Source organism: Parastagonospora nodorum (assembly GCF_000146915.1).
Source record: "Parastagonospora nodorum SN15 chromosome Unknown scaffold_5, whole genome shotgun sequence".
Lineage (NCBI taxonomy): Eukaryota > Fungi > Ascomycota > Dothideomycetes > Pleosporales > Phaeosphaeriaceae > Parastagonospora > Parastagonospora nodorum.
Window position 1 is genome coordinate 1,049,910 of NW_001884553.1, and position 14,591 is coordinate 1,064,500.

At 49.0% G+C, this 14,591-nt stretch overlaps 11 protein-coding genes across 11 annotated transcripts; 7 read left to right on the forward strand and 4 right to left on the reverse strand.

Moving 5' to 3' along the window:
- Positions 1 to 344: 344 nt before the first annotated feature.
- Positions 345 to 1,053, reverse strand: SNOG_03846 (hypothetical protein; the record flags this gene model as incomplete). The annotated part of the gene is made up of 2 exons (XM_001794340.1): positions 345 to 455; positions 505 to 1,053. The coding sequence occupies 2 exons, from the start codon at positions 1,051 to 1,053 to the stop codon at positions 345 to 347; spliced, it is 660 nt and encodes a 219-aa protein (XP_001794392.1).
- Positions 1,054 to 1,734: 681 nt separating this feature from the next.
- On the forward strand, positions 1,735 to 2,669 carry SNOG_03847 (hypothetical protein; the record flags this gene model as incomplete). The annotated part of the gene is made up of 3 exons (XM_001794341.1): positions 1,735 to 2,023; positions 2,146 to 2,282; positions 2,316 to 2,669. The coding sequence occupies 3 exons, from the start codon at positions 1,735 to 1,737 to the stop codon at positions 2,667 to 2,669; spliced, it is 780 nt and encodes a 259-aa protein (XP_001794393.1).
- A 275-nt stretch (positions 2,670 to 2,944) lies between these two features.
- SNOG_03848 (hypothetical protein) lies at positions 2,945 to 3,604 on the reverse strand (the record flags this gene model as incomplete). Its single annotated transcript, XM_001794342.1, has 4 exons — positions 2,945 to 3,004; positions 3,036 to 3,261; positions 3,330 to 3,429; positions 3,589 to 3,604. 4 exons carry the CDS (start codon positions 3,602 to 3,604, stop codon positions 2,945 to 2,947), a joined length of 402 nt encoding a protein of 133 aa, XP_001794394.1.
- A 166-nt stretch (positions 3,605 to 3,770) lies between these two features.
- On the reverse strand, positions 3,771 to 4,936 carry SNOG_03849 (hypothetical protein; the record flags this gene model as incomplete). The annotated part of the gene is made up of 2 exons (XM_001794343.1): positions 3,771 to 4,574; positions 4,628 to 4,936. 2 exons carry the CDS (start codon positions 4,934 to 4,936, stop codon positions 3,771 to 3,773), a joined length of 1,113 nt encoding a protein of 370 aa, XP_001794395.1.
- Positions 4,937 to 5,696: 760 nt separating this feature from the next.
- SNOG_03850 (hypothetical protein) lies at positions 5,697 to 6,104 on the forward strand (the record flags this gene model as incomplete). Its single annotated transcript, XM_001794344.1, has 1 exon — positions 5,697 to 6,104. One exon carries the CDS (start codon positions 5,697 to 5,699, stop codon positions 6,102 to 6,104), a length of 408 nt encoding a protein of 135 aa, XP_001794396.1.
- Positions 6,105 to 6,703: 599 nt separating this feature from the next.
- SNOG_03851 (hypothetical protein) lies at positions 6,704 to 6,831 on the forward strand (the record flags this gene model as incomplete). Its single annotated transcript, XM_001794345.1, has 2 exons — positions 6,704 to 6,722; positions 6,746 to 6,831. 2 exons carry the CDS (start codon positions 6,704 to 6,706, stop codon positions 6,829 to 6,831), a joined length of 105 nt encoding a protein of 34 aa, XP_001794397.1.
- Positions 6,832 to 6,971: 140 nt separating this feature from the next.
- SNOG_03852 (hypothetical protein) lies at positions 6,972 to 8,600 on the forward strand (the record flags this gene model as incomplete). Its single annotated transcript, XM_001794346.1, has 3 exons — positions 6,972 to 7,613; positions 7,676 to 7,981; positions 8,166 to 8,600. 3 exons carry the CDS (start codon positions 6,972 to 6,974, stop codon positions 8,598 to 8,600), a joined length of 1,383 nt encoding a protein of 460 aa, XP_001794398.1.
- A 420-nt stretch (positions 8,601 to 9,020) lies between these two features.
- SNOG_03853 (hypothetical protein) lies at positions 9,021 to 9,593 on the reverse strand (the record flags this gene model as incomplete). Its single annotated transcript, XM_001794347.1, has 4 exons — positions 9,021 to 9,100; positions 9,132 to 9,301; positions 9,422 to 9,458; positions 9,521 to 9,593. 4 exons carry the CDS (start codon positions 9,591 to 9,593, stop codon positions 9,021 to 9,023), a joined length of 360 nt encoding a protein of 119 aa, XP_001794399.1.
- A 151-nt stretch (positions 9,594 to 9,744) lies between these two features.
- On the forward strand, positions 9,745 to 11,606 carry SNOG_03855 (hypothetical protein; the record flags this gene model as incomplete). The annotated part of the gene is made up of 5 exons (XM_001794348.1): positions 9,745 to 10,094; positions 10,154 to 11,071; positions 11,097 to 11,362; positions 11,415 to 11,513; positions 11,584 to 11,606. The coding sequence occupies 5 exons, from the start codon at positions 9,745 to 9,747 to the stop codon at positions 11,604 to 11,606; spliced, it is 1,656 nt and encodes a 551-aa protein (XP_001794400.1).
- Positions 11,607 to 12,144: 538 nt separating this feature from the next.
- Positions 12,145 to 13,367, forward strand: SNOG_03856 (hypothetical protein; the record flags this gene model as incomplete). The annotated part of the gene is made up of 3 exons (XM_001794349.1): positions 12,145 to 12,243; positions 12,292 to 12,642; positions 12,858 to 13,367. The coding sequence occupies 3 exons, from the start codon at positions 12,145 to 12,147 to the stop codon at positions 13,365 to 13,367; spliced, it is 960 nt and encodes a 319-aa protein (XP_001794401.1).
- Positions 13,368 to 13,596: 229 nt separating this feature from the next.
- On the forward strand, positions 13,597 to 14,484 carry SNOG_03857 (hypothetical protein; the record flags this gene model as incomplete). The annotated part of the gene is made up of 2 exons (XM_001794350.1): positions 13,597 to 13,873; positions 13,928 to 14,484. The coding sequence occupies 2 exons, from the start codon at positions 13,597 to 13,599 to the stop codon at positions 14,482 to 14,484; spliced, it is 834 nt and encodes a 277-aa protein (XP_001794402.1).
- Positions 14,485 to 14,591: the final 107 nt, after the last annotated feature.

Below are 14,591 nucleotides of genomic sequence, written 5' to 3' on the forward strand. Positions count from 1 at the left end.
CAGTAGAGCAGCCAAATTCCTGCATCTAAGGCCAGCCAATAGCCTCTTACCGTCCTCGGACATTACCTTGTTAGGCATAGCATAACTCCCATTCTCTAGAGTATACGGTACGCTTACTATTCGGAGACTACGGTAGCTCAGGTGAATACTGGCGAGCTGCCAGTGTTTATTGTCTGCTCGTAAATGAACGATACAAACTAAGTGAAAATATTGCGACTGTCTTGGTCTGGTCTAGTACGACTTTGCTTAATCCTCGCCTGAATAAAAACTGAGAGTGTCTCATTTCATGATCTCCATATATACATATGCTACATTACTCACTAGCTACTTAACTTTTATATTAATCACAGCACAGCCATCGCGCCAACAACAACGGCGCCAACAACAACGGTGCCAAGTACACCGACCGGACCAATATGAGTACCGGCATTCATCGATTGCTGAGGAGGAACAGACTACAATATTGGTCAGCTACTACTCAAAATATCGCCGAACTACACTTACGTTCGTGAAGCTCGCTGTCGCGTTCCCGCTTGCAACAGGAGAGCCGGAGACTGAGCTCAATGCAGCACTCGAGGTTACAGTAGCTGGAGCTGGAGCTGGAGTAGCTGCAGCAGATGTCGCCGACGCAGCACCAGCCGACGAACTACTACCAGCACGCACTGCCGGGCCAACATCATCCTGCTTGCCCGCCAATGGCTCGGTGCTCAATCCACAGCTTGCGCCAGCAGTACTCAACGTATTGCCATACATGCGCCAGATGTTGTAGTTGTCGGGGCCAGCACATTGCAGGCAGTTCTTGTAGTTGGTCTTGAATGCGTCGTTTTCGCACTTGTTAGGTTGGCGCGAGAGGCTTATGGCGGTGCCTATCATTTGGTCAGTTAAGGCTTGCACAGACATATCGAAAGACCAACCGCAATTATCATGGCAATTGTACGAGGGCGTGCCTGGAGCCTGACGCTTGAGAAGCGCGGCAAACTTGATGTCTTCTGGATGAATTGAGGCACTGGCAAGGGCAATTAAGCCTGCGACAAGGAATTTAGGTGCGAGCATTTTGATATGCAATGTTTCAGAGTTCAAAACGAGAGTGAGGTTGGCTTGGGCACAATCAAATGGTTCTGAAGTGATCACTAACACAACATGCAGGAACTGGGAACATGGCTTTTTTGTAGCTCAATCACATGCATACCTTCTAATTCCCAAGACTTTGTCCCGCTTGTCGAAGTCGGAGCAACACGAGCAAAGTGGACTGGACACGGCATATATCACACCGGCCGAACGTCGGAGATGCAGAATTTTATCAGATGGGCTGATAAGATGCTGATGCCAAGTGAGCGTCTAGCTCTTCCGAGGTTTCGCGTCCTTGCGTTATTGGCTTGTCCGAAGCGGGGGCGTCTCTAGCGCAATCAGATAACTTTATTGTCTGCCCAGCTTCCGAACACGAAGCTGTCCAAGAACTCGATTGACAGGGAGAAGCGGCGCTGATGGCTGGGTCGCACAATGACTCTGTCTGAAAAGATGCGGTGATTGGAGTACCAGCAGAAACTCAATAGTTGAGCGACTTGGCACATGCAACACGCGACTCGGTGGTGCTAGAACAGTCTCGTCATCTAGATCCTTTCGTGGGTTGCACATGACAGCATGTATGTAGCCCCGCCTGTGGTAATATAGACGGATGGGAGCCGCATCTGTCACTGTTGGGTTGTTACCTTTGTGTTCTCGCATATCGCAATCATGCACACACACCTCCGACACCTCTGCTCGCTCATCCTTTTCGTTTCCAGCCTTGATCATGTCTCGTCACAGACTCATGGAGAAGGTGCTGAAGGCACAGAGATGGGACCGGTAGCTTTTATGTGGCCCTCAGATCGGATCTGGGATGCCGCACATGACAACACAGCACCCTGCGGAAGTGCAGTTGGCCCATCAAATCGCACAGTGTTCCCATTGCAGCAAGGACAAGTAGCACTTAGTATCGCCGACGATGCGTGGTTCGTAGCATTCAGACTTGCGGTCGGCAATGGTGAGTAGACTAGTCACTGTCGTTTCGTGTAAAGTTATGTGAGCTGATCATCCTTTAAGATCCAAAATCACAATCCGACTTCAGCGACCAAGTGGTCGCCAACACCACGGACATAGATCCAGGCCATCAATGCTACAAGCTTGATGCACTTGACAATGTCTCTGCTGGCCAGAATGCGACTATCCAACTAGAGTACTGGGCTGAGTTCGAAGGCGAGAACGATGGCCGAAACCAGTCGTTCTTCGCTTGCGCTGATATCGTTCGTACCCTGTTCTACAAGAGTGGAGTGTAGGAACTGATGCTTCAACAGACCTTCGTCGAGACCAAAGACTTTACAATACAAGTCCCATGCTTCAACGTGACCAGCGAAGATTTCAATGCGCCCACGCCCAGCTCCAGCTTCTCTCCATCAAACACCGGTCTCACTGGCCCACCGTCTGAACAATCGAGTGGTGGTAGTAGTGGTCTTTCAACAGGGGCGAAAGCAGGCATAGCAGTTGGAGCTGTCATTGCTGGTCTTGCACTACTTGGTGCCATCGGGTTCTTGTTTTGGCGACGGGGCAGAAATGCTGGCCTGAAGGGCAAAGACGAATATGAATTGAGAGCGAAGAATCTGGGCACCCCGGATGGGGAGACACGAGCATAGTTTGAACTGGGCTACAACAGGGAACCCAGGGTACACACTGGCCGGTTCCCAAATCGGGATATTTACGTCTCTCCTTTCTAGCACTCAAATTTCGTAGAAACAACTAGTTCGTACGAAAACTAATCCCATCTCACTGTTTTACAACCTATGGTTTCAGTGATTCGTTTGACTTTGTGACAGTATATATGTATATGTTGAAGCGTTCAAGAATATATTATAAGGTATTGTGGCACATATTATTTATAATTGCCTATCACAGCGTTGGTCTCAGAGCTTCAATGGTTAAAGCCCTGTAAACTTCCGGCATTGGCTTTGGCAAGCGCTTTGTTCTCTTTCTGCCATCGTGTAGCATATTATATTGCACACCAAAGCCATGATTGAAGATCTCTCGAATATTTTCGAGCTGCATGCCCCGGCTTCAGGGACATAGAAGACCACAAAGACCCAGCCAAAGAAGCAGATCGCTACGTAGAAGCCAAATTTGCCATTGGATGTGATACCCTTCATAATGGACAAGAAAGGTGATGCAATGAACCACGAAGCATATGATGACGACGATGAGAAGATAATCAGGCCAGCCAATTCCGTCACTCTGGGCTTCGAGAGTGGGGGAGTCAATTGGGATGAAATGGAACTATACCGACGACTGGACAAACTGACATGCCCGCGATCGTGACTAGCAAGATGCGGTGGCGATCGAATATGTCCACAATGACCAATTTCATGATGCTAAGTATGAAGTTGGTTGCGGAGACCGTAGCTGCAACAATCTTAGGATCTCTTAGCAAGTAAGATAAAAGAGATATAAGATTATTATAGAAAAGATAATAATTCGTCTAAGTACTAATCTATAACCTACTCTACCTCGTTCTAAGATCTTTGTGCTAACCTTATCTCTATACTTACCACAAAGCCTTACAATCGTTGCCCTGCATTTTGGATATCAAGGCCTTTGCTAAGATCAATCTTCGCATACCATATTAGATTCATTTTTTCCGCTGTTGCATCAGCTCAAATTTTATATCGATCGACACTAGGACGAATTCCAGGTCTCTTGACCTAGCCTAGAACAATCATTCCATCTGAGAGTATCTCGCACATCTATTCGTTCAGTATCTGTACTTCGGGAAACTCCTGATTCTTCCCCTTCAACACCGCATCCTCCCCCTTCAGACCCAAAGTATACCAAAAGAATGACGGTATATACCTCCCCAAGATCTCCCACACTCTCGGCCCAGGAATTGGTCCAATCAAATAGAGCAGCGTATCCTCACTAACATTCCCCCTAATACCCGCCACATCTACAAGGATATTCAAATCCCAATACGACCCATGCGCGGCATTCGTAACTGTAAACTCTCTCTTGTAATCCACGTTCGCACTGCTATTCAGAGTATTCCAAAATGTCGCCCACGAGGGATCTGAGGAGATCGAAGAATTATGTCCGTCGCTGCCCCAGAGTGCGACAGCCTGGGGGAACTTCGGTGTGCCGAGAGGACTGTTCAGGACGGGACCGTACATTTTGCCGTCGAGATTGATGCCTGCGCGGAACCGCTTGTCGTTTAAGAGGGCTGTTGCGGAAGCTGCTCCACCGAAGCTATGTCCAAATATGACGGCCTTTTCTCCTGAATCAGCACTTATACCGAGGCAGTCCAACACGAACGAGGCATCCTGAGCGCGTACTTCCAGCCCGAAGTTCAAGGACGTAGGCTCGGAACCGTTCACGGGCGACGCCACGCTTCCACCAAAGATGACGTCGCCATTTGGAAATTCGACAACGTCTGTATCGTAGGGGTGATCGATCATGATGACTATGAAGCCATGACTAGCGACTTCCTGCGCAAGATGGCTGTAGAAGAGCCGCGTCGTGTTGAGACCTCCGCTGAACAGCGCCACTGGCCATTTCTCCGTTCGGTTTCCTTCTCCGCCCCCTATGCTGAGCACTTCTCTTTACACACCTCAAGCACGAATCGCCTTAAGAGTCCTTTCGGCCAACCATAGTCCCCTAAGATTTCATCTTCAGCGGCGGCAGTCACATTCGTCATATACTGCACTTGCTCGAAGTTGCACCGCGAGATCGGAACCGGGTCAAAGCGCGATATCATGATCCGCCGTGCATGACTCGAATTAAAGGGATCTACGCGTGAGGAGTCGACCCATTCTTCGATGGCAAGGGTTGTGGCGTAAGGTCCTGTGCTTCGCGGGAGAACAATTGCATTCTGCGCGAATGCTGTTGCGCAAGTAAGGAGGACGGATAAAAGAAGCATGATGCTGGATGCCAATAATTTTGCAAGTGCGTTGTGGGGAACTCATGCTCTTTAAGTCCCGAGATGGCGCGAATTTATGAATCGTGGTGAATACGATGACCTGCCTGAACAGGGCAATCGCCTGAATACTCGCTTTTAGGCATAGCGTCGGACACCAAATAGATTGTGGCTGGTGTTGTGGCTGACCATGTGCTCAAACCTGGTGGTGGTGAACCTCATATTGCCAAAAGCTGAGCAGCAAAGGGAGAACAATGCTACGACCAGATGGAAATTCCATTATAGTCATTTCATCGCTGCAGAACAGTGGGAACCTCTTCTGATTCACTGGTCTACCCCCAAACATATGCTTTCCACTTTCCACGTCTCTTCAAGCTATCAACCCAGTCCTTGACCTCAGTTCCGCTCATATGCTTCATGCTGCTTGTTGCGGCCTCAATTGTCGCTCGCACATCCGTCGCCATACTGGCCTTACCACAGATGTACATAGTAGCGCCGTTGCGGATAAGATGGCAAGATTGGGCCAGTATCTCGATGACTGTTGCACTATACTGTTGGCTTCGGGAGATAATTCAAGACCAGATAACCTGACTGTGGACTGCCGTAAATGGACCTTTTCTTATACCCTTGATGGGACTGTAGACATTGGCCTCTCGGAAACTTTAGGGTTCTTAGATCGTAGAGATGACAAGATTACAAGGCCGAAATCGTTGCAGAAGTCAGTATCCTGATGAATACCGGCTCTGCGACAACTGCGATAGCAATGACCGACGTGCTGTATCAGCTTGTGAAGAACCCGAAGACTCTGGAAAAGTTGATTGAGGAGATAGACGATGCACTGAACGAAGAAGAAGACCAACCGAAGGACGGAGTCATCCCATGCGACAAGATGAAATATATGCCGTACCTGCGGACAGGCCTGGATGAATCACTGCGCCTTTTCCCGACAACACCCCATGGCCTCCCGCGGGAGATACCACCAGACGGTATTCAGGAGGCATTCTTGTTGCTATGTCTGCCTTCGTCGCGCACAGGATCGAGTCAAAATTTCCCCCGAGCGGATCAGGACATTTCGGAGCGGTGGTTGGGAGAAGAGGGCAAATCGCTCCAATCTTTCATCCTAGCTTTTTTCAGCAGGGGTGATGGGCTGCACTGGCCGCAACATCAGTAGTGCTGACAAGTGTTCTAAGAAGATATGAATTCGCGTAAAGTAGTCCACAGCGGGATATCAGGCGACTAGAGAAAATAAATCGGTTGCTGGGTGAGATGTCGGTCAAAGTGTGGAGGAGGAAGGAAAGGTCAGCGCATTGCGATTAGATGAAGCGGGCAGCTGGTCTTATTGCGGAGGTCAAAAGTCCAGATGAAGATAAGGTATATAGACCACAGGAATATTGAGACCTATAACCACGCAATGCGAAAAAGTGAGATGGAAGACCATCGCCCGAGTTGATGGTGAGAAGACTCATTTGAAGCCAAGTCAGCAAGACGGATGGCGCATGACAAAAAAGCCACGAATGACTCGCTAGCGGCCGTAACATCTATTCATTGGCCCGACAGATTCATCCATCTCTACAACAACACTTTTAACGTCGTGAGATCTGACTTGGTTCATGAAGAAGGTAATCATGTTCAGGAAGTGAGCATCGTATTGGTACGCACGTTTGGGAATGTCGCATCCAACGCCACAAGAGCATCCACCACCAGCAACACCCGCCAGCTTAGCCAGCTCCGGACACACCTTGGCCGTGCCCCGTCCAGCTCGCTCGAAGAATGGGTGCAATGCATGCCGGTAAGTCGTGATACCAAGTCCAGACATAGACATGGCTTATCAAGTATCAGAAGGCGGAAAGTCCGATGCAACGAGCGACGGCCAAGATGTGCTCATTGTGAGCGTCTAAATTTGGATTGCACTTGGAATCGTCCCACAACATCGCGCAATGATACGGGACCAACTTCAGCTTCCATGACGAACTCAAGTACTCCAGTTCTTCAACACCAGCTCTTCAATCCCAACCTTCTTGCTCTTGACGGGTTCAACATGGGGAACAACAATTTCTTCGATTTCTCAGGGCCTTTAGGAATTGGGACATGGGATGAAGCTATGCTCTTGAGTCCTAATTCATGGCCTTCCAATCCTTCCGATCTATCTACCCATGGCCCACAGCATCAACTAGACGCTATCTCACAGCCTGTTCATCAGCCACCAGTTAGTCACCAGTCCCCGGGTAAAGGCACCCGAAGGAGAGCTTGTTCCATCCCAGAGCGCGGACATCAGCAAGCAGAAGCTGCGTCTACATCGCCTTTCTCGGCGGAAAATGCCCCCAATGGCACTATCGATGAAGACTTTCTCCTCAATACATTTTTGCAGATGCTAATGCCACCAATCCTTGCAACTACAGAAATAGGACCAAAGTGGGCGACAACAAGAGCATTCTTCAACGCTATGGCCGCGGAATCTCTCGTCGTTAGAAGTGCAATCATGGCTTTTACAGCTATGCAGATGCAACGAAGTGGATTGGGCGGTGATGCGATGAAGACTGATTGGAGGCCGTTATATGACAGTGCCGCTCGCAATTTGTCTAGCGCTCTTGCCAGCAAACGCAAAGAGGAGGGGAAAGATGGCATGAAAATACCACTGAAGTTTTTCCTGGCGTCATTGTTCTTGCTAACATATACTGATGTAAGTTCATTACAGTGCTTCGCCTGGCGGTTGATCTCGAGCAGAAACTAATCAAGACCTAGTTACTCACCGAGACACTTCCTAGAGCCCATGCCAATCTCCGAGAAGCCTATACGTTGATACAGAACGTTGATAAAACTTCTTTTTCTATCCCCGAAAGGCGAATCATATCATGGCTCCGCCTCTTGGATGCACGTGCAATTTCGACCGCTGGTGGCGAAGGCTTGTTCCTCGCTGATACGGATGAAACCTTGTTCGATGCAACACCTGCGGCAGACGTCAACGCAGAGCCAGAAACACTTGATACTGAGATCGAGGAAATCTTATTTGATGTCCTTTACCACCCAGGCATTGTGTTCTACCAAAAGGTACAGAGCTTTTGTTGGCCGGATCACACGCATCGAACCCTTGGCATTCGCGGGTCGTGGCACAGTACAAGATGAGACTGAGGTAATGGCAATTGCTTTCGCAAATTTTCAAAAAGATCTGCAATGCTCTTTACGGGGCAAAGACCAGCGTTGATGGATCACGCTGCCGCTGGTAACCTGACAGAAAAGCATCTTTGCGAGAAACTTAGTGGCAGCGCTCACGCGTAGTTTTCGCACTTATCTAGGCCAACTACTACGCGTCATTCTTACATCTTCCACCGCGTCGCCTATGTTCAAGTATCCGAAAACAAAAGACGAAATAGATGCCATTGTGAAAATCAAAAAGGGTGGTGCGCATCTCATGGCACAAACGGACGAGTCACTGCCAGTCAATTTACTATGGCCGTTACTTATGTGGGGCGCGGAAGAAGACGATGTAGAGGAACGCAAGTGGATCGTCAAGGCCATTCGTGGTCTCGAGAGTATTGCAACAAACGCAAAGCCTACCGCAGACCTACTAGAAGAAGTGCAGCGCCGACAAGACGAAGGGCAAAGAAGGGTCGATGTACGAAGCGTGAGCCAAGAGTATTTTGCGAGCCACCACTTCGCCATTGTCTAGAGTGGTGTGCTCTACCTATCGGCCCTCTCCGCCAAATCTATAAGTTTACCCAATCAATGCGCTTGCCAGACTCATCGAACCAGATCTGTTTCCCACTTACAAGCGCTTCTCGCAACCAAGCTCCAATTTGCAAAGCCTTGACTGCACTTTGAAACTTTCGTGCGCGTTCTGTTCAAACTCACACTGCGATTAGATAGCAACTGTCATCAAATGTATAAGCCTAAATATACTTAACAGCTCATTTCGTAGTACCTAGGTACGTTGCGAAGAGCTAAAAAAACCCTAACTTTTAAATGATATAGCTTAACAGAACTGCCCTTAGATAGTGCCTAGAATCATGAGGCACAGAGCGCATGAGTTTTTGCTGCACCTGGTGGGGGCAGGTTCTTGATGCGGAGAAGCAAACGCCTTTCATCTCGTTTAGCTTCCGAAGTCTAGGCGAGTGGGGAGCCCGTTCCTGCTCAGGTGCAGCCCACGCGAAAAACGCGAAGTCACACGTCCTAGAAATGTTATACATCTTCTCGAACCCACCTCTATCGCGCTGCTCTGGAATCGAAAGCAAAGGGCCAGGTGTAGTACCGCATGTTGGGCAGGATCGATGGATGTCGAGCGTGCTACGAGTGGCATCGTAGTGCCGCTTCGGACATGCGTTCCCAAATTTCGAGTACTGACTTCCTGACTCCTTCCTGTCTCGCACCTTCCTATTCGCGGACAGCATGATCTGTTCATCCATGTGAGGTCACGACTATGGAATCTTGATCGTAACGTGCGACTGTTCCTAGATATGACTAGCGCGCATGGTTCTCGTATTCGAGACCTACCACAACATCCAGGGCTCGGTAAATCTCCACTCGGCACCTAGGTCAATGACAGCACTACCTTAAGGCAAAGTATCGCAATCGGACCGCATTGCAGTGTACAGTAGCTTTCTCGGAGGCTGGATGGCCGACGCGGGAACGTCGGAGAGTTGGCCATGTGGGGTCTTCTCCGCATTGTGGGGAAGCTTGAGCATCCCCAAACGAACCTCACGCTCTAGCGCTCTAGCGCAAGAAATCGACAAGCATACGTGCTGCAGGAACGAGCGGCATATATTACAACAAAATCTAACGATACAAACCTCGTTTGTTAATCAAACATCGTCACTATGCCTTCTACCGCATATCTTGATCAGGAATATCAGTCGACACACTACAACCTGTTTAAGGAGTCCATCACCGTGCCCTTGAAGCCCGTACTTCCTCCTGGGATACAGCAAGATGTCTTCAACAAGGCGATACAAAAGTACAAGATTGCAGTTGGCAATGACCAAGTATTGCAAGACCATGATCTGACGGAATATATCGATCCATATGAGCTACAAGAGGCTGAGGGAACGCGCAAGATGCCCAGCGCGGCAGTGCGGCCCGGGAGCATCAAAGAGCTCAAGGAGGTCCTAAAGGTATCAAATGAGTTTGGTATTCCGGTCTGGACATTCTCTAGAGGAAAGAACCTTGGGTAAGCCGCTACATTATTGCTCCCTCCACCATTATTGCATGTTGCTCACCGATGGCCAGATATGGTGGTCCAGCACCTCGAGTCAACGGATCCATCGCGCTCGATCTTCATCGCATGAACAAGATCATTGAGGTGAACTCTGAATACTCATATGCGGTTGTCGAGCCAGGCGTCACGTTTACCGACCTCTATGACTACTGCGTCAAGAATAAGCTGAATGTCTGGCCATCCTGTCCGTCACTTGGATGGGGTTCAGTAGTAGGCAATACCCTGGATCGAGGTGCAGGCTTCACACCGACTGCAATGCATCATCAGCACATTTCAGGCGTAGAAGCCATGCTCGCCAATGGTGACCTTGTACGTACAGGACAGTTTGGCATCTCGAATTCGCGGTCGGCGCATCTCTCCAAATTCACCTTCGGTCCCAGCATCGAAGGTCTTTTCCTGCAGTCCAACCTAGGTATAGTAACGAAACTCGGAATATGGCTTTCTCCGGCACCCCAGGCCTACATGTCATGCTCCTTCGATATGCCCGACCTTGAGGACATCGAAACTATCGTTGACATCTTTGGGCCAATGCGTCGAGACGGTTTATTGCCCAACACGGTATATGTGTCCAATGTGGTCGAGTGGTTCGGTATGATGGGGTCGCGCGAAGACTTTTGGCCACACGAAAGCCCGATACCAGATTGGAAAGTTGCTGAGCTGCAGAAGAAGTTTGATCTCGGCTACTGGAACGCAAAGTTTGGATTGTATGGTGCAAAAGACGTGATACAAGCGCACTTCGATGAGGTGAAGAAGATCATAGAGAAGAAGACATCCAAAGGCCGCTTTGAGGGCAAGATATTCTCAGCGCCCGAAGGCGAGACTCTCGACCCCGCGTCTATTCCAGAGAAGGAAGGCGGCTTCTTCGTCGGAATACCCAGTCTTTGGTCACTTCCGATGGGTCAAGTTTCGATTACCGAAATCGGGTGGTGGTATCGCGGCGCACTATGACTACAGCCCGATCATCCCAAGCAATGGCAAAGAGATCTTGGATTGGGTCAAGAACGCAAAGAAGATTTGCCGAAGCTCCAATCCTGGGGATCTCCTTCTGCCGATTTCCTTTATGCACCGAGCTCGGCATGTCATCCTTCCGTCAACCATGTTTACCTTCGACAAGACGAATGCTGTACATCGAACAGCCGTACAAAACATCTTTGACAACCTGTTCGAGGAAGGCAAGAAGCGAGGTTATAGCAAGTATCGCAGTCACGTCCGCGCGATGGGTGAGTTCATGTTTGCGAGCCCTTATTCAGTAATACTGACAGTGAGTTACAGATCGCGTCGCGTCGCTGTACGATTTCAACGATCATGCGTACCGACGCTTTGTGGAGACGATAAAGGACGCCGTCGATCCAAATGGCATACTGTCACCTGGTAAACAAGGAATCTGGCCGAAACGATTCCGGGAAAGTGAAGCTTTAAAAGCACATCTTTGAGTTTAAAGAAAAGATCCTTGTGCTTTGGTAGACTATGTATATAGCTGAGCTGCTTTTGTATCTCTATTCTCCCCTCGCACGTCTTGGCCAGTTGTCAATACGCTCATACCTCTTCTGCTATGCTCCGTTTAAAGTTCTGTCATCAAACCCTCTCTCCCAGGCGACAGGTCAATTGAGTGCCCTTGTAATAAGGCAAATCTGAGACAAAAAAGCTCGGGCCGAAAGCCAGGAGCTAGGAAGGCAGTCCATAGAATGTTCAATGCGAGGCTACATCTTCGAATGATAACGTGGAGGGCTCCCTCCCCCCGGGTGTCTGCCTTTTGCTATCTGAGTTCGACTCGCGGACGGTCATGATCATCAAATCATAGCAGTCTTTTGCTGCAGTGAAAGTGTATCAAACGAAGTACGCGACTATCTGCCACTAGCTGGAAACCATAGTGAATTTAATTGCACAGTGGACAAATGCGGTAAAGTGCGACCTTGCCCCACTAGTGTTTACGCCCAGAAGAACTGCTAGAATTAAACCGAGTAAGTTATAATCGCCCTCATCTTCAACCGTGTTTGTAAACATGCCGACCATGCGTGCACATCTCCGCTCTTCGGACTCAGTCGACTTCGAGCATACAGAAACTATGCGGGACATGGAGGAATTGAGACATGCAGAAAAGGTATTCACGCGCCCCATAACAATAATTTATATGCTAACTTGACTTTAGGAATACGTTGGTCCAAAAGATGAACTACCAGTCCTGTTCTCAGCCACATATCCGGGCACTACCGCCGATCGCGTACCAGGAGCACTCACGACAACTACGAGGACGCCGCGCAGCAACTCCAAAACTTCCAATATCAGTGCTACCAGCGATAAGATTACTGTGTTCAGAGATAACGAGAACGATGCGCCTCCGGTCATCTCAAAGTCCAAGGCTGGTCAATCCAGCCACATAGAGAACTCTCAAAGCATCACAAACCCTGTCAAAAAGGATGTGCCGAGCACTGCTCGTCTTACAAGCAATCTTGCCCTATCGACTGATATAGACGTGGACCTAAAAAGTCCTGCCCAATTGGTGCGTCAGCTTCAGCACATCGCGGGCAAGCGAGCGGCATTACTTGAGCAGCTTTAGCGACCTCCAGGATGAAGAAAATAAGACACTTGCACAGCTCGCGCACCGAAAATCTCCTCCGCGTTCTGGGCTTCCTTTTCGTTCAGAGAAAGAGGTTACTGCCGTAGCGCCTCCCAATTGGGGCACCGAATGCACTGGCTGCTTCCTATACCTACCAGCGTCGCGCATCTTCCTGGCGAACTGGCTTTCCAAGAAGTTATGGCAGAGGGCCGCTTCACACTTGCACCACTTCCGCACCAATTCTCACGACTCCATCTGGTCCACGACACTTGCCACCGAACAAAGCGAAGCGGATCCCGCTGGGTGACCAAGCCGAGGAAGTGTTGGTCACGACCGATGCCATTACACAGTACGTCAGAAACGCTCCTTTCTTTCCAGCAACGAGGGTGCTACAAGCGGGTCGTGTAGATGTGGAGATGGGACTCAACGGTGCTCGAAAAGTGGTGTCGCGCATACCCACCAAATTCGGCGATGAGTCCACACAGTCCAAGACTCGCCAAGGTACACCTATTAGGAAGTCAAGAGCTGGTTCTGGAAGTGGTACTTCTCGCAATCGGAGCGGCAGCAAGAGTCGGAGTAGAAGCGGAGGTCGCCGCCCAACTACGCCTGGTATTGCGAAGTCGCATGAGGTGCCGCATATAGTCGCGCGGAAGAAATGGGATTCCTGAATTTCCGCTTTATATGTCACATGTCTTTGTACTTTCGGAACGGAGGAGTACTACCATGCTGTGTTCAGTCATCGGAGGTTGTCACAACTGTTACTCAGAATCATGACACAGTGCGCGACATGCGTCATCAGTAGATTCTCAGTATAAATAGCAGACATCGTACCGCACTTCATAATCTTCAATACAAAAGCTACAGACGTATTCTTTTGATCAGATCGTCCACAAAACCATGGGATCCCACGATACCCACATTCAACGGGCAGCTGCCTTGGCCCAAAAGCTCTTCTTCCAATTCGGAGAAATGAACTTCGTATTTCAGCCCACGGTTATTGAGGAAAAAGACGGAGAGCTGCTCATCCACGTCCACCTGCCTCCAGAAGGCAAGTATACAAAGTTTAAACCGGATGTAGTGATGACTGAACAACAAAAGTCAATGGTAGTAAGCCATCTGGCTTGCTCAAGTGCAGCAATCTATTTCAGGGACTTGCTCACGAAGTTCTTGAAAGGTATACCCCCTTGTCTACTTATACCATATGGATATGTAGCTAAATCGTGCGAAGGTACAAATACCAGCGTTGGCGTTACAACTCTCTCGCTTACTCCCACCGGAACCATTACACAATATGCTGATCCAAAGATGAATGATTTGCATGGACGCTGCCACAATCATACATTGTTCAAAATCTTTGAGGAAAACGAACCAGACGAACCAGATAACCCAGACAGACCGGCAATGTGGTTCATCGATCTGAGCGGTCCACAGTTTAGCATCTTCAACCCATGTCTAAAGCCAGATATTTATCGTACGACGTACAAGACGTCGAAGCCGGTCGATAGCACTTCTGATCTAAAAGCCGGGGCTCAAAAGCTTGTTCCAGCTCTTGAGTTCGGAATGACTAAGCGCATTGTTGAAGATATAGAAAATGCGATTGAGGAATGGGAACGTACGAAGGAGGTCGGAATTGCGGAATTGCTTGCTAATGGAAAATATGAGCTCTTCGAGACAGATTTGCTAGGCTTTGTGGAAGAGAAGATGAAGGAGCTAAGGGAGGAAGTTGATTGGACAGCGCGATTCAAGGAACGAGATAGACTCAAGGCTGAAGGGCGTGGTAGTTAGACAGCGATATTAGAATGTATCCATGAAGCTTGCAATAGACATCACCAAGTTGCTAGAGCTCATCATTTGTATGTTTGTATCGTCATTTGATATGCGACATCAGTAAA